Source organism: Procambarus clarkii, chromosome 2, assembly GCF_040958095.1.
Source record: "Procambarus clarkii isolate CNS0578487 chromosome 2, FALCON_Pclarkii_2.0, whole genome shotgun sequence".
NCBI lineage: Eukaryota > Metazoa > Arthropoda > Malacostraca > Decapoda > Cambaridae > Procambarus > Procambarus clarkii.
In genome coordinates this window covers 44,754,181-44,773,016 of record NC_091151.1, presented here as the reverse complement: position 1 = coordinate 44,773,016, position 18,836 = coordinate 44,754,181, and the positions used below count along the sequence as shown (strand labels likewise).

The window sequence follows — 18,836 nt, the reverse complement described above, 5'->3', positions numbered from 1 at the left end:
ACCAATAGGAGATCAAGACCAACTGGTATACAGGACCAACAGCAGTACAAATCCAACAGGACTTGTATTGCTAACAGAAATTTAGGACCAACAGGTATAAAAATCCATAAGAGCTTCGCAAGAAGGAAGCTTGCTTAAGACAGTGAGTGGGAGACTTCCTCCAGGGCTCTTAACATACTTGAACAACAATGAACGGCTCAAGAAACTCACTGAGAACAAAGCTGTAGTTTGGGAGGAGCCGAGGAAATGTCAAGGGGGATTTCGCAGCCCTTCTTTAATATTAATCTTTTCAGCTTATGATTACAGAGTTTGTTGACGTCACTGTCATCCTTAAGCTAGACAGAATTAACAGCTTTAAACTTAAATTCTGTAGGAAAGAAGGAATATAATACACAACACTAAAAATCCTAAGACTGTGGAACGGTTTAAAACTGACAGGTCTACAACCTATCTTAAACTTAAACTGAAATCCTTGATCTGACCTTAACTGAACAATGAAGATGGTTTTGTCGATCTTCGTCTGAGGTTCAGACGTAGGAAAGGAGACACACAGGGGTGAGGATGTGATGGGCTTGAGCAGCAGACGATTGCCTGGGTCAAGGAGAAGACTGTATAAAAACACGAAGTAAAGAAATTTTCTATCACGATAATGTGTGTCTGTAACCCTTTCCAACAGCTCAAGGGATGGGTATGGGGGTGCATAATAAAGAAAGAAATTGAATTGATATTGTGGAAGCTTAGAGTTCAGGGAAAATCAGATGGGGGGTGAGGTTAATTGTATAAAATAGTTATATATATAATTATATATAATTATATATATATTATATATTTATATATTTATATATTATATATATATTTTATATATATTTATATTCCTTTCCAAGCAAAGTAGTTTACAGAATTTTGAGGAAATTATAAAATACCTATCGTTCCTTTATCTATTTTTTTTGTCTATCTTTTTCAGCTACTTAACGATAAGAAACTTTTTACCAATCGTTAAAATTGTCCCTAAGATATTCTTTATGTCAATTTTTTATATTTAGGTAATATAATCTATTATATATGAAAGAAACTTCGTATTATTCTCAGACATTCTTATCCATAAAATTGCTTTCAGTATGTCTTTACCAATAATCATAGTACTGGAAACTATTTAAAATCAGTTGACCTCAGATTTTGTGCTGTTTACATTATTATATGTTCGAACTGTAACGTTCGATACGTTGAGAATACCTAACGAAACCTTAAACACAATATCCAGCCCGTCCTCCAAACAAAGATCCAAAAGTGATTCCACGCACCCGCCAAACCCCCTGTTTATGAATGAAAAGCGGTTTACACACGACTCACAACTGCTGACATTCGAACATATCCGGAACAAGTGCTTCACTGACGAATTTTGTTCGAATCACAACGCTATAAATGCTTCACCCACGTACTACAAATACAAATAGTCGCCAACAGAACCTAAACACCTAACCTAACCTATCCTATGCCTATATATACACAATATGCTAATATATTATAATATTAATTTATACTTGCGAAAATTCCCGTTTTGAATGAACAGCATGTTAAAATTTATGAATGCGTCTGTGGGGTTGACCGCTGAATGTAATGGACTTGAGTCGAGGACGGGTTGCAATATCCCAAGCCATCCTCGACACAAATCTATTACATCCAGCGGTCGACCCCACAGACGCATTCATAAATTTGTGCATGCTGTTCATTCAAAACAGGAATTTTCTCAAATATAAATTAATATTATAATATATTAGCATATTGTGCATGTATAAGCATAGGTTAGGTGTTTAGGTTCTGTTGGCGATTATTTGTATTTGTAGTACGTGGGTGAAGCATTTATCGCGCTGTAGTTCGAACAAAATCAGTTGTGAGTCGTGTGTAAACCGTTTTTCATTCACAAACAGGGGGTTTGGCGGGTGCATGGAATCACTTATGGGTTTTTGTTTGGAAGACTGGCTGAATATCCAGCCGCCCTCCAAGCAAAGACCCAAAGTCCATTCTATGCACTCGCCAAACATTCTGTTTATGAATTAAAAACGATTTACACACGACTCACAACTGATGACGTCCGAATACTTCCGGAACAAGTGTTTCTTTCACGTCTTCTGTTCGAATCACAATTCTATCAATGCTCCAACCACGTACTTCAAATATAAATAATCGTCAACATAACCTAAACATCTAACCTAACTTACGCCTAACTATACATAGAATTTGAATATATAATAATATCAATTTTTATATAAGAACAAACCAATGTTTAATACACAGTATGTTAAAATTGATTAATGCGTCTGGGGAGGACGGCCGCTGCTTTAAACAACCTAGTGTGAGAACGGGTTGTGGGTACTCTTACCGTGCAAGTTTGCCCCTTAGGCAAGTTGCGTCCTCTGCTATTTGGGGGGTCACCGGGAAGTAAATGAACCACACCCCCTCTCACTAGCAGCGATTTCACTGTTCTGACTTCCCATTCTAATCGACTAGATCTCAACAACTTGGAATATATCTGAACGCTTAAATGAGACCCGAGTTGGACAGTTCCGAGTCCTCAACACAGCTATTCACTCACTAATTATCGTCTCCTTGATGTACGTTGTTAGGTCTTGATGATTTTTATTTTCTATTCTGTATATAAATCTTGCTTTGTGATTTGAATATATAAATTTTTTTTATTTAGGTTTCATTGTCTTAGTATTTCTAATGAAAGCTGATTTATATAAATTTCTGAACTTATTATTTATGAGTTTTGGCTTTTGACTTCTTTGGTTTAGTACTGATGATGGAGTATATTCTTCAAATCATATATATATATATATATATATATATATATATATATATATATATATTATTGGCTTGGTCCCCAAGCCAATATGCAACCGAAAACTCTTTATTTATATATATTCCCAGTGATATTCGTAATTACTAAGCAACTATTCCCCAACTGAGTAGTAACTAACCAGGAAAATCAGGTCACAGTCTACACATTTTCGACACGATACGAGGCTGTGTATGGTGGGCATCCAGCCCGTCGTGGGACCCGGCGCGCTCCCTACCGCGGAGGAAAGTGTAGCGAGGCGGCGGTAACAGCACGCTATGACTAGCGAACTGTCTCTTCAACCAAAGAGAGAGAGAGAGAGAGAGAGAGAGAGAGAGAGAGAGAGAGAGAGAGAGAGAGAGAGAGAGAGAGAGAGAGAGAGAGAGAGAGAGAGAGAGAGAGAGAGAGAGAGAGAGAGAGACAGACAGACAGACAGACAGACAGACAGACAGACAGACAGACAGAGAGACAGAGACAGAGTAAATCGGAAACAACCCCCTGTTTTTATGTTATTTTACTCGCTGTAAAGTTCCCCAATACCCCTTACGTTCTTCAATAAGTGAATACTGAGGTTTGGACAATAGGCAGACGAGGCTACCGGGGAAAAGTACATGATCATCCGGTATCTTCTGCGATGGTCGAGGCTGCTGAACATCTCGTAGCATCTCAAGGTGAACGAATAAACGGAATTCCTAATTGTTTAAGCTGTAAACGGCTCTCAGGCCAGACCTGCAGACAGGAATCTTTGACACAAAAAGATTGTTCGTCCGTGTTGTGGTTGATTATTTTTTGTATACCTTAGGTTTAATAGCGGATGTGTTTCGGCAGATGAATTGCTTTACAAGAATTTGGCAGTCTTGTGAATGTGTGTGTGTGTGTGTGTGTGTGTGTGTGTGTGTGTGTGTGTGTGTGTGTGTGTGTGTGTGTGTGTGTGTGTGTGTGTGTGTGTGTGTGTGTGTGTGTGTGTGTATGTGTGTGTGTGTGTGTGTACTCACCTAGTTGTACTCACCTAGTTGTGCTTGCGGGGGTTGAGCTCTGGCTCTTTGGTCCCGCCTCTCAACTGTCCATCAACAGGTGTACAGGTTCCTGAGCCTATTAGGCTCTATCATATCTACACTTGAAACTGTGTATGGAGTCAGCCTCCACCACATTACTTCCTAATGCAATCCATTTGTCAACCACTCTGACACTAAAAAAGTTCTTTCTAATATTTCTGTGGCTCATTTGGGCACTCAGTTTCCACCTGTGTCCCCTAGTGTGTGTGCCCCTTGTGTTAAATAGCCTGTCTTTATCAACCCTGTCGATTCCCTAGAGAATCTTGAATGTGGTGATCATGTCCCCCCTAACTCTTCTGTCTTCCAACGAAGTGAGGTTTAATTCCCGTAGTCTCTCCTCGTAGCTCATACCTCTCAGCTCGGGTACTAGTCTGGTGGCAAACCAGACTAGTACAAACACCTGTGTGTGTGTGTGTGTGTGAGTAGTATATAGTAGATATCTAGTAATAAACAGTTATATATAGCTATATATAGCTTTTAGAAACTTTAACTAAAGGACTTTCAGAACAAAGTTCTGTGTTACGTCAGACTCATTGAAGAATAAATTGCTCCGGAATGAAATGCTTATCTGTAAAAATATAAAAATTAAATTAGAAAATTGCATGAATCTTGCAGAAGCTTCTCAGATAATGATTTAGAAAGCTCAACCTCACCTCGTTGGATGAGAGAACGACGAGAGACAAATGATGACAACGAACAAGACAGTAAGGAAAATTGACATACAATATGCCTCATGAGAAACGATAGAACTTGATACCGTGGATAAAAACTAGAGAGACAAACGAGTCTGAGAGATGTTAAGAAGAACTTCTTCAGTCGCTGTGTCAAACAAATGGAAACATGAGGTATAAGAGTTAATTCATTACTTGATCAGTAGTTACGAAGGAACGTCTTAGAATCTAGGGAAGTACATCAAGGTAGGTTTCCCCGCACGTGTATATCCACGCCAGTGAATGAGAAGCAGGAAGATCAGGTCCTCATTACGGGCTGCTACCCATTCAATTTTCACAAGTAACCTACTTACAGCCTCAAGATACGTTACGTAGGAGACCAGAACCTGTGGTCAGCCACAAGACACTTAACGTAGGAGACCAGAACCTGTGGTCAGCCACAAGACACTTAACGTAGGAGACCAGAACCTGTGGTCAGCCACAAGACACTTAACGTAGGAGACCAGAACCTGTGGTCTGCCACAAGACACTTAACGTAGGAGACCAGAACCTGTGGTCAGCCATAAGACACTTAACGTAGGAGACCAGAACCTGTGGTCAGCCACAAGACACTTAACGTAGGAGACCAGAACCTGTGGTCAGCCATAAGACACTTAACGTAGGAGACCAGAACCTGTGGTCTGCCACAAGACACTTAACGTAGGAGACCAGAACCTGTGGTCAGCCATAAGACACTTAACGTAGGAGACCAGAACCTGTGGTCAGCCATAAGACACTTAACGTAGGAGACCAGAACCTGTGGTCAGCCACAAGACACTTAACGTAGGAGACCGGAACTTGTGGTCCGCCAGAAGACACTTAACGTAGGAGACCAGAACTTGTGGTCCGCCAGAAGACACGTACCACAGAAGACCAGTGGACCATTTATAACATAAGAACCCCCTCCGCCACGGCTCGCTCTCACACTCTCGTTTCTCAGATCCATCTACGAACGCATGTTTCTCAGGTAATAAGTCATTAAAGGCTAATGACCACTTCCTGAGTGGATATCTGGAGTACCGAGTCGCGGAAGGTACTCCACGCACCGATTGCTCAGGGGTTACACCACGTACCGTGTCTCGGAGGGTACTGTAGGTACCGTGTCTGGAAGGTATGTACCATACACCAGCGAAAGCAGACGCAATAGAGGAGAGACAAGGCATAGCGACGCTTCAGTCACCGTGTTGAAGAACTCCGCCCTGATTCACTTAACGTTTCTCACAAGGTGAAACTATCGCATATCCTTCACTCTGGCACTCCGAACTGTCTCACTTCCACTTATTGTCTCATTCTCTCACATTCCCTGTTTAACAGTTTCACATTTCCTGTTTCGCTCTTTGACACTTTCTGTTCCACTCTCTCATACTTTCTGTTTCACTCTCACACTTCCTGTATAACATAATCTCGCACTTTCTGTTTCACTTTGACTCACTCCTCCGTCTTTCACTCTGGTACTTCACTAAGTTGTCTGGAACATAACACTAAATAGCAGATGTACAAGTCTGATTTTCACATGACGTCAAATGCATTGAAGTTGCAATAACTGCATAATATTTATAGCAAAAAATTTTAAGTGTACATTTTGGTCCTGTTTCACTTTGATCCTCCAAGTGGACTAAGGGATGGTAGATATGTAAGGGTAGATAATGGTGGACAGGGTGGTGGTAGATGAGGAGGGGGAGAGGGGGAGGGGCTCGATGGAAAGAGAGATGAGGGGGAAAGGGTGGAGAGAGATGAGGTTGGTGAGGAAAGGTGGAAGGGGGGTGTGGGGAGAGGACGAGGCGTGGAGAGGTTCGTGACTTCTATTCAGTCAGTGTTTCGCGTCAGGTGTGTTAGGAAGGACGTGGTGTGTGCCGGGTGTGTTTGGTACATGGAGAGCTTCGTGTATGTGTGTGTGTTGTGTGTGTGTATTTGTGGTGCTCCGGGCCCATGATTAAACACATTTACTATCAAGCCAGGGATTGATAGCTTGTGGAAAGGTATAGAGAACTGCGATTATTACGGATTCTGTATTTGAAACACAGTGACATTATATTATGAACAAACTGACATAGCTGACTGAGACAGTAACTATGTAACAAGCTCAAATAACTGGAATGATGATAAAGCTTGTATAAAACACCACGGAACATTTTAGCACTGAAGGAGTATAGGTTTATAATTGTGATGGGAGAATTGCTGACTAAAATACACTTTAGTGACTCCTCAGCATCATGAGGGTACTGCCTTTTACTTCCTTACCTCCGACTGGCACTCCGAGTAGACACGGAAACACCTGACACTGTGTTGGTAATAGGGTGTGCGTAGCCTAGACACGACACTTCTCTCCAGACCTGAAGATTATCTCACTGTCAACGGAAACAGCTGCTTCTCGCGTCACACCGGGAGGCGCAGGAGTGGATCGACGGAACTCCATTGTGTTATTCTCTCGAACGGCATCTTAAAATATCACATTTTTGCCCCTTCATAACAACCAAGTAAGTGAATTAATGCTTCGAGTTGAGTTACACGAAATGAAATCACATTCGGTGCGAAGTCCTAACTAGAAAGGAAGATGAAGAGAGGTTAAAACAATGTAGAATTCTTTTTGCCTGAGGTGTGGCAGGGCTGAGAAGCGGTACTGGGCTGACTTGGTGAAGCAAGAGACACAAACCCCAGTGGTAGATATATTATATTATTTGTCGTGTCTATTACCATCGCCTCATTTGCCACATTAATTGCTGGAGACTGGAGACGGAAGAGGAGCAGCAGGAGGAGGAGATTAAATACATTACACATTGAGTCCGTTCATTAACCTCATATAACACAATACACCCGTCCATTCGCCGTTTCCTGCGCGTTACACCCGTCAGGTTACCGATTCCTGCGCATTAAACCTGTCCATTCACATATCTAACACATTACATCCGTTCGTTCATCGTGTGGAACATATTACCCCGCCCATTTATCCTGTCTTACACATTACACCCGTCCGTTTATCCTGTCTTTAACATTAATCCCGTCGATTTATCCTGTCTTATTACATCCGTCCTTCAGTGTTACACTCAATACAAAATCGCTGATGATGAAATTGCATTAAAATTTAAGTTACACAAAAATAGAATGATACAAGACTTGTGCTTATTTAGTTGGTCCCTTCGTTGAACATTTAATAATTTCTCACTGGGTTGGTTAACCCTGTGTTTCTCACTGGATTGGTTAACCCTGTGTTTCTCACTGGATTGGTTAACCCAGTGTTGCTGCTAACTGGGTGCAGTGTGTCATTTCATGCCAGTACCACAACGGGTCTGATGAGTCAACTATGCTCGATCAATAGCACTTGATTGACTCACCACACGATCAATATCAGTCGGTTGTTGATGAACGAGCAGAGCAAGCTCAGGGTAGCCACAGTCACCTGTCCCAGTTGTCCCCACCAGGAAGGTATGGTAGAATAGAGGTGCAACTGAGGTGTAACTCAATTACACCTGTAGAATTTATCTTTACTTTATCACGATAATTAGGTTAATTTAGATAATTATTTTTGGCCAGGAGTGATATGCATTTGGCTTCTCCTTCAGGTTTTATTTGGACTTGTGTGCATGTTTTGAGGGTAGAATTTGTCTTTTGCGAAATATTAAATAATGATAAGTTTAAATAATAATAAATAAATAAAAATAAAATAAATAAAAAATAAAAATAATAATAAGTAAGTTTTGAAATCTCCACTGAAATTATGAGTGTGGGGATCACACACGCGCGCGCGCGCACACACACACACACACACACACACAAGAGGGAGGTAAGGGGAGACATGATCTTTACCTACAAAATCCTCAGGGGAATCGACCGGGTAGACAAATATAAACTCTTCAACACTGGTGGTACGCGAACAAGGGGACACAGGTGGAAACTTAGTACCCACATGAGCCACAGGGACGTTAGAAATAACTTTTTCCGTGTCAGAGTAGTTAACAGGTGGAATGCATTAGGCAGTGATGTGGTGGAGGCTGACTCCATACACAATTTCAAATGTAGATATGATAGAGCCCAGTAAGCTCAGGAATCTGTACACCAGTTGATTGACGATTGAGAGGCAGGACAAGAGTTGAAGCTCAACCCCCGCAAACATTATTATGTGAGTACAGATACTCTGGGCAAATATGATCTGTTTGCTTACTTTCTAATTTCTCTGTTTTGTTCTGTTTTGCTAGTTATTTTCTCTCACTCTGTGTTAATATTTTCAAATTCATGGTTCTGCACCTTGTTGTGTTGAGTAATATATGTTGGAGAACAGATGCACTTGGACAACAATATAGGTTAATATAAGGGATAAAAGCTATTAGAATTTTACCACTGTTACTACTAATAATTTATTATTATTATTATTATTATTATTATTATTATTATTATTATTAATTATTATTAATTATTGTTAATTTCATGAATAAAATAACAACCACAATGAAATAATAATAATAATAATAGCTTTTATAATTATATGAAAAAACAGTTTCGTAGTAATGATAAAAATAGTATTTCGGGATATTATCACAACGCGTTCACCGCGGGAACAGTTCCACATCGTCCCGTCCACCGCGGGAACAGTTCCACATCGTCCCGTCCACCGCGGGAACAGTTCCACATCGTCCCGTCCACCGCGGGTACAGTTCCACATCGTCCCGTCCACCGCGGGAACAGTTCCACATCGTCCCGTCCACCGCGGGAACAGTTCCACATCGTCCCGTCCACCGCGGGAACAGTTCCACATCGTCCCGTCCACCGCGGGTACAGTTCCACATCGTCCCGTCATCTGGCGGAATGGTCCGGTCCCCAGTCATGCAGAGACAGAGGCCTCTGTCCATTTCAGTCACCAGACTGTGGGGGAACTTCTCCAGTATGACGAGGAACAAGTATGGCAACTTCTTGAGCCACCAGACTGTTGTTGCTCCTCCTGTATGGCGAGGAATTGGGGCATTTTCTTGAATGACAAGAGTGTAGTGACTCCATTGTGGTGAGAAATTGAGGCACCTTTCTCTAACTAGTGCTTACCTAGTTAAGTATGAAACCATTGGAAAACCAATTCCTTGGCTCTGCCTCTTTGCCTTCCGGTTATCTTTAGGATGATTCTCGGACCCATTCTGCTTTATCATTCTTACTTTGAAAATAATGTGTCGAGTGGACTTCAACTACCTTTTTCTCTGATTCATTCTACTTACGGTGTCGTGATCATGCAACGCTGTTATTTCTTTTAGTCACCCTCTCATTATTCTGTCCATCTGGTCCCTTTTTCTCCCTTATCCGTTCTAATAACATTGCATTTATTAGGCATTATCTCTTGGAACCATTTGTTTGACAACTTATGTAATCTGTTGAAGTTATGTAACCATGCTTCCTTTTACATCGTACAGCAATAACTTGGTGTTAGTTAGTTAATTATAGCACGCCGGACGCTTCTTCATCTAAGTTTATTAGCAACAATTACTCTCTTTTTTGTTTGCCATTCCTTGCGTCCACTTATTTCCGCCAGAGGGTTGGTAGCTGTGTGTGGGGGAGGCGGTGGAACGCGCCGACGTGTTGAAGATGGCGGAGACTCATCGGGTCACTCATCACATGTCGTCTTCCAGTCTCATTATCTGCACTCTGAAGCTTATTCTGACGATTACATATATTGTGCGAACACCAAGATATCTTGCTAGGAAGCTTTTCACTACTGAGGTCATCTTTTGTGAGATAATGGCGCTGATCAGTTTTTGAGGACAGCTCAAAAATGTTGGCATTCTTACGCTGCGAAAAATATATTTTGCCCATTGTCTTGTAAACTGTCTTTCTGTGTCAACGAACTGGACACAATTGTGTTGTAAAAATGCGAATGTTCTTACTCATGTTTGAGTATATAAATATTCCTAATTTGTTTATTCGCTTGTGTCTTCTAAGAAGAGGCTATGTGCAAATCTTCTTTACGTACTTGCAAATTTCTTTACGCAATGCTAATGTGATTAAAATTTGATATTTAAACAAATTAATAAGATAAACAACGTCTTGCACCATTAATTGAAACAATGGAATTGCCAATGACGTTTCGTTACCATTATCAGGCACAACATTCTTCCAGCAATTACATCATCAACGACAATAATCATATATGATTTTGTTATGTTCTTTACAAATTAAGTAAATGTGGCAGGCATCAATAATACAAATGATTAAACATTCAGGTGGTTCTAGGATTTAAATGAATTCAAAGATTTACTTAAAGATTCAAATGCTTTAAGGTTTTCCATGGATTGATTTTTTTACGTTTCTGCAATCCATGGCATTTATTAAAAAATATTCATTATATAAGTGGATTTTAATGAAACATTTGCACATAGAAATAGGATTAGTTGTGTCTATTGGAGCTGAGATCTAGCGTTTATATTGAATGAAACGTATTTCCCAGACATTTTGGTAATGATTTAGGATATATTCGTATGATGATAACATTAGTCAATGCAGTTATGGCATAAAATATAACACAATAATTGTTGTAGTTAGATCATATTAGGAGTTTAGTCACTATTTTAATAAATAAATATACCTGGGCTCTTTGGGGTATATGAATATGTTTCTTCAAGAAGTTACAGTTTACAGAACATACTAAACGACTCTTGTTATTTCATTGCAACATACCTGTGTCATGAGGTTATATCATGGGACCATACCTGTGTCATGAGGTTATATTGGTGACCACAAGAACACACCTTCAGTGTCACTATTAATTTGCTGCAGTTATCTTGACTTACCTGTTCATGACGGTGTTACGGTGACCATCTTGACGGGAATTTATCTTGACACACGTGTTAAACCTTGAAGCACCTCCCCTAGCCCACCTACACACCCGCACCTCCCTCTAGCCCACCTGCACACATCCACCAACACCTACACACCTACCCTTCCCTGCCCTCACTCCTCCGCCCTGCACCGCCCCACCTTGGAATCTTGATTAAAATAGATAGTTTCCATAGAACAAGCCCAATTAACTGCTTTTCGATCATCATATGCGTAATTTTACCAACTGGCGCGCATGTGCCGGGACTAGTGTGGGAGGATGTGGGGCTCAGCACAAGTGCTTATGATGTGAACTGAAGCGGTGTGCCTTCACCGTTTCCCCTTGAGTTATGTAGGTTAACCATGCCGGGGAAATAAAGGTCTTTCTCCGGGCTAACGCCGTGAAACGCTATCGAGAACTTGACGAGCGGAAGACTGTTTCAAAGCTATAAAACTGTGTCGTATGTTGGTGTTTCTCTCTATATCATGTGGTGGTATGTTGGTGTTTCTCTCTATATCGTGTGGTGGTATGTTGGTGTTTCTCTCTATATCATGGGGTGGTATGTTGGGGTTTCTTGCTATATCATAGGGTAGTATGTTGGTGTTTCTCTCTATATCATGGGGTGGTATGTTGGTGTTTCTTGCTATATCATAGGGTGGTATGTTGGTGTTTCTCTCTATATCATGAGGTGGTATGTTGATGTTTCTTTCTATATCATGGAGTGGTATGATGGGCGTTTTTCTCTATATCATGTGGTGGTATGTTGGTGTTTCTCTCTATAGCGTAGTGAGGTATGCTGATGTTTCCCCCTATAGCGTGGGGTGATATGCTGGTGTTTACTTCTATAGCAATGCGTGTTATGGCCCTCTCGCACTCACACATTTATATATATGGTATTTGTTTTTAGTCACAAAAACGTTGCCCAACCAGTAATGCTAAAAAAACCAGTGGCGAACCAAAACTAAACATAATATTAACAAGTAATCGCAACAGACAGTTCATGAGCGATTTGTTATATAAATTGTTCCTGGGAGGAAATTTTTTTTAGGTTGTTATATATATTCCAAATTATCTTTTATCTTGGTCGTATAATAAACAATTTCAGATGCATTAAGACTTAAATTAAAACAACAAATTTAAAATGAGATCACATTCTGTTCACAAATCTATGCTACAGAAACAATAGATGTTATCGTCTCCGTCTCTTATATAGAATTCATAGAGATCGTTGCTGTTGACTGCTGCTGAGCTCTGATCCTGTTTGTAAACATAATCACTTACATAAAAAATGGGATATTCGGGAAACACGAAAGAGCCCACTTATATAATGAGACTGAAATCCTTAATATTAATTTTAAATGTGTCCCATTATTGCTAAATAAATGTGTGCTTATTTTCCCACATAAATTTACCCTCAAATTTCCGGTCAGCATTGTATCTTTTTCTCAGTAAAGTGGGTAATAATTCTAAGTATGAAGTTGTTGAACATGTTGTTTATGGATTATTTTTTAACATCTTGATGTTTTTCGTGTTGACAGCCGTCCTGAGAGCATCAAGTCTCTGTACGAGCAGGTGGCCAACCTAGACTGCATGTTGACCTCGCTGGAGACGCAGATTGAAGTCCTCTCCGCTGTCCAGAACAACCTGCCCAAGGAATTCAATGGTAAGTAGACCGGACGAGCATGATTTTAGCTTCTGGTTTGGTAACTTTTTCCTTTGTCCACCAAACATGAGTGTGGATCTTGAGCTTGTCGTAGAGAGTCTGGTGAGGGGTATTTGTTCAGAATCTGGTGTCCTTGGGATGTTCTATTTTTGCTTAAATGGGGGCAGAATACCCACTGTTATGAGCTTAACCATGACAGTAGTTAAAGTTTTGTTACATTTTCTTTTAATCTAATGTAAAAATATTTTAGTTTGTTTTACTGAGTACTATTGTAAAGAGGAGATGCAAATAGTTTCAGTTTTAAAGAAGTGTATGGTCTAACGTCCAGGGTTTCGTTTTCTTTGAAATCTATTTTTTCGTAATAAAGAAAATGAAATTTCAACGTATACTATGCAAAATATTGAGACTTTTGAGATAGCACGTCTTTTATTTTGAGGAGAGAAATATTTTGTTGCAAGCAGGGTAATAAAGAAAGATGTGCTGTTTTGCCTATCTAGAAACATTCAAACCCAAGCAACCCCCTTAATCTATCAAGGCCAATGCATAGGAAACGTCGATATGTATGTATGTATCTCTTGTATGTATGTACCTTACCTAAATAAACATTTATTTATTTATTATTATTATTATTTATATTATGGTGCTTCAATTGTTATGAACACGAGGCATTTTTAACGGATTGGTTGATGCCGTTATAAATTGCGACGTATTAGGTAAGAGGAGAGATAGAACAGGAAACCTGCACATAGGATTATCGAGGTCCCCTCTACGTTAACTACTGACCTTCTCTAATGTGCAGCCCACAACAGCTGCTTAACTCCTGGGCACCAATTTACTGTCAGGTGCACAGAGGCAATAGGCAAAAGGCAAACCCTCTCTGTTTTAGCCCTGGAATCGAAACCGGTACCCTCGTATGTGAGTCAGAAGAGGTTGTTGGGGTTGCTGCAGTCACTCAGGTACTGCTAAATTTTGTTGCAAGGAGCGGAACACGTTAGTGGTGTCATGGGTTGCTGAGCGGAATGATGGTCAAATTCCCGTTCTCCGGCGTCGTTTACCACTTTCAGGCTTCTTATGTGTGGTACTGTATTATAGAACCTTTGAATATGCTTCGGACAGATGTAGACAGGTAAGATCCATATATTTTGCTTGACTGAGGATTGCAACCAATTTAAATTAACGAATAATACTTAGTACCCTAGGAAGGGTGATTGAGGTTTAATTTCGGTGTCTGGAAGCTCCCACTCTATGGCAGGAACAATGCAATTACTGCGTTTTAATTAATAATTCGATTAATTCGTTCGTTATTTGCGTTTAATATTTACCTCCTACGTTGTTGGGCAGTATGGCCAGGAACCTATATTAGGTCATTTGGCCAACGCAATCTTCCTGATATAAACATAAGGTCATTCTAATGTTCAAATGTAACAACTAAAGAGTTTTACCTTCGTGTAAAGCAAAGTTTAAGTTAGTTCACTTATTATGCACCCAATGCCCATCCTATGGGCTGTAGTGAAGCAGGCTACAGAGGCACATAAAAGGCTCAGGCAATGAAGCCCAAGATTCTTTTAGCTACGAGTTAAGAATGTTTAAATCTCAAATTATATTTTGTTTTCGTCTTGTGATCTTCCGCCAATAATAATACTAATGATGATGATGATAATAATAATAATAATAATAATAATAATAAGAATAATAAGAATATTTTATATATATGGTATATATGGTATATAAAGGTTTATATTACAGGTGTCACAAAGTAGGTACATCGTTTCGAGCATCCATAGGAAGATTCTCCAAATCCCTTACATATCACGGAAAAGAAATAGGTTATAGTCGGAGGGAGAGTGCCCGTTTATGTATTATCAGGAGGGTCTCCTAATTAATGGTGAGGATTTACACGATTTACACACTCGGTCACTAATCCGGTTACTGGCCAGATCTAACACTACTTAACATGACTCACAGAGGGGTCGCGTACATCAAGTATAGAGCCACGCCAATGGTATACATATTCATTAATGCTCCTTCATATTGCGTGGAGAGAGAGATGTAGCTCAGGGGCCCCGCCTTCTTTCTATCAGTAGTAAGGTGAAACTACTCTTTTTTTAATGCTTTGTCACCTCTTCTTGTTGAATTGTGGAGGGAGATTGTCTTCACAATTTCCACTTCTAGTTCATGTAACTTATTTACCTTTCATGCATTAATGTAAAACTTCTTTACCCCACTCAGGCGTCTTTTATTTTTTTAATGTCTACCCTTGTCATCTCGTTCTGTTTTCTGTCGGTTGAAATACCTTGTTTGTCGACTTTGTTTGTAGCACTTAGAATCTTTTATGTTCTGACTATGTCTTCGTTATCATTGATGTCGGGTTCAACTCTTTGAGCTTTTTCTCGCAACTTGTCTCTTTTATCTGTAATAAGACTCATGGTAAAAAAAAAAAAATTATGTATTTTTCAAATGTATTTTTAAGCATTAGAAGATTTTGGATTTATGCACAAACTGCAAAATCTAAGATTAGTCTCACTTAAGTTGGAAAATGTGCAGAATGATTCGTTATATTGGTTTCTAAATGCCATTCTTATGCTATCCAAATTCATATATTGGAGTTGGATAACCCAATATACATGAATCTTCTTTATTTAATATTTCACAGTAAGCCTCTGATGACATACTGAGGAACACGATAGCGATCAGGCATAAATTCTTCCGCTTCCTTTATATTTATATGCAATTATATGAATGGTTCTAGGGCAAAAAAAAAGTCTTCGGAACCTTTTGTGCTGTGATAAGACGCTGGAAAGGAGAATAAGGTCTACACAAAGTTAACTGAATCCATAATGAGAAAAGAATCATGACACCCGTGAGTCACATCCTGGTAGTGTAGCGAATTCCAGATTCCAAGAAATCCCAGTTGGTGGCTCACTCCCTCGCTCACTGTGTGTAGTCCAAGGTTGCTGACATCTTGACTGTACTGTGTGTCACGCCTCGCGACCCCTCCTAGTCACCAGTGGCTTGGGAGGGAGGCTAAAGGAAATGTCGGATTTGTAAACAACAGACTTTGTGACAGCGTCTGCATAAGCTATAGACACCTTCCTTTTGCAGTATGAAATTCCATGTGCAGTTTAACTTTGATCAACTTTGCTGTATATGCACATCTGTGCGAGATTAGAACTCCAAATTTACTCCAAGTATTGCGTTTGTTGTCCTCTGTTGATAATTGGCCGCGAAAGGGGAGGAGAGGGTAGGGGTATGAAGAGGAAAGAAAGGGGCTGAAAATAAGTAGCAGGAAGAGGAAGGGGGGGAATATAAGGAGTGGGATGGGGATGGGATAGTGGAGGAGCAACTGGTGGTTGCATTGTGTGACGTCATTACTTCCTGCCTTCTGGGGTTGGTGGTCCTGGCGGGTGACCAAGCGGAAATGCTCAGTTCTGGAGGCTGCTGCTCCGTGCGGATCGAAGCATATTTTGGTTTGTAAATTCAAGCTCGTAGCACTAGTTAAGTGCGAGTGTATGGAATGGGAGATGCAGACGGGTGAAGACGTAGCTTCAAGAAGGATGGTCGGTCTTCAGGAAAAGAGGGACCCGCCAGGAGCGGAGATAGTGCACAAGAAAATAATATAGTAATGATGTTTCGGCCCGTCTTGAAATCTTATGAAGTCGCAACAAAATAAAATTATATCATGCAAATAACAACAGGGGAAGGGATCGTTATTGACTAAGATTCACACAAGAGACTCCCTCGCCATCTCACTTACCTAACACGAAGGAAAATTTCTTTCGATCCCTTTTCTGGCTTAAACAGAAATTATTATTTTCTATAAAACAGGAAACGTTTCCCTGTTGTCAGGTGCGAGTGCTTCTCTCTAATGAGATTGCGTGTAAATAAAGACACGGAGAATTATAATGCCCCGAAACGTGTTTTATAACTAATGTTGTAAATTCATCTCACCTTCAGCAAAGCATGAAAAGAAAAAAATACCATTTATAAAGCTATAAAAATTGCGATCTTTTTCATAGTTGGTATCTCAGTCAGTCTCAAACGTTTCGGTTGGGTGGTGACTCTCAGGTGGGACTCAGTGTGTCTTTGCCTTCCGTGGTGTATGGACGTGTGTACCGATTCTCTCATTCCTTAAGCTGTCACTGGCATATGCTTATAGTGTGGACTTAATCACTTTATGAGTGAGCAACATATGTGAAATGTGACAAGGATCGAAAATTATGCCTTCAGTTCTTAGACAAATTAAGGTCTTGTAAAAAAATTTATACATTATATGTCTTTTTTACCTAAACCAATATTCGTATTAAAATAGAAAACAAACGAAGAGTCAAGCAGAATAGAGGTTGTAACCTTTTTTATGCTATACTGAAAATAATGTAGGAAACTGTCAGTGGAGAAACCTTGGATGGCAGTGTTATAATTTGAATACAATAATAACTGTTTGGCAATAAAAGGAGCCTTGAGTGCTGAGTGGTTTGGTTTACCTGCTGTAGTGTCTTCAGCAGGATAACTCCAGGGAAACCCATCGTTGATGCCTTAATTATTGGGAACAGGATAGTCTTGGGAATTATCTTAATGACAAAAATGATATACTTGGGAATTCTTGGAAGTTCTTGGAAATTATCTCATGAATAAAGTGATGGTGATATTAGTAGTAAATGTCTGCAGCGCAAGTTGTGCAAGCTAATGAGAAATAATCTTTGTAATAATAATAATAATCGTGAAACCATTAATAGTAGTAATAATTCATTATCACTTATAATGAACGGCTTAATCACTATTAAGGCAATGGCTGGCAATGCCATTGCCAGCCGTAATAATGCCAAGGTCGTAGGTTCTCGCCACCTCAGAGCCCTAGTGGATTTTCCCATTAATATTGAAAATTATTAGTTATAATGATATATACATAGTGTCAATAATAGTCATAATATACATTATTGTTAAATGGTAAATCAAATTTGTAAAGGATCTATCTACCTTGTCTGCCTAGTTTTGATTGAAGAATTCAATGTCGTTACAGCCCGGCCTCTGACCAGGCCTCTTGGTCTGAGGCCTAGTTTGGTCAACCTGGCTGTCAGACGCCGCTGCTCACAGTTTGACGTATGAATCACAGCTCGGTTGATCAGGTTACTGCAGTTGGAATTTCAACTTCTACAATAATAAGAACCTAACTAAAGAAAATATATCCTCTTAGTGGCTGAATTCTCTAATTATAGCTTTGTCACTCACAGTGAAAATATTCTCACTTTTTAACCAGATCCCGTGAAATAAATTCTCACGTTCCACACTCACACAGACATCCGTAGGGGTGTGTGTGTGTGTGTGGAACGTCCATGGCAGGTTATTATGTATAATATTCCCAGCACATTAGGTAGATGAGAGACAGACACACACACACACTCTCTCTTTCTATCTCTCTCTCTCTCACACTCACAGATAGAAATCAAGTGTATCAGATTTTATTCAATTACATGACCGACAGCTGAAAAGACTGCTCTCTACATAAGAGCAGTCAACGTTAGGTCCGGCTTCGCACAATTAAATGAATATAATTAGATGAGTACCCACATAGACAATCCACACAATCTCTCTTCCAACCTATCTCGTCCCGTAGGATTCTTGATCCGTACCATCCGTGTGGTGTCCAGAGATGTCTTCACCGATAACTTGATGAGGAAGGAGGTGATGGCCTCCTCCTTCATCGACAATTTATTTCTCAACTCACTCATTATTTGATTCGATAATCGAATGGATAATTTTTGGGATCAAAATTGGTAATTTG

The 18,836-nt window shown here is 39.9% G+C and overlaps 1 protein-coding gene across 1 annotated transcript in view; it reads left to right on the top strand.

Moving 5' to 3' along the window:
* LOC123762313 (uncharacterized) overlaps positions 1 to 18,836 on the top strand; it is a 95,301-nt gene that overhangs the window by 47,732 nt on the left and 28,733 nt on the right. Inside the window, 1 exon segment of the mRNA XM_069325147.1 lies at positions 12,933 to 13,057. Coding sequence (XP_069181248.1) covers positions 12,933 to 13,057 — 125 coding nt within the window.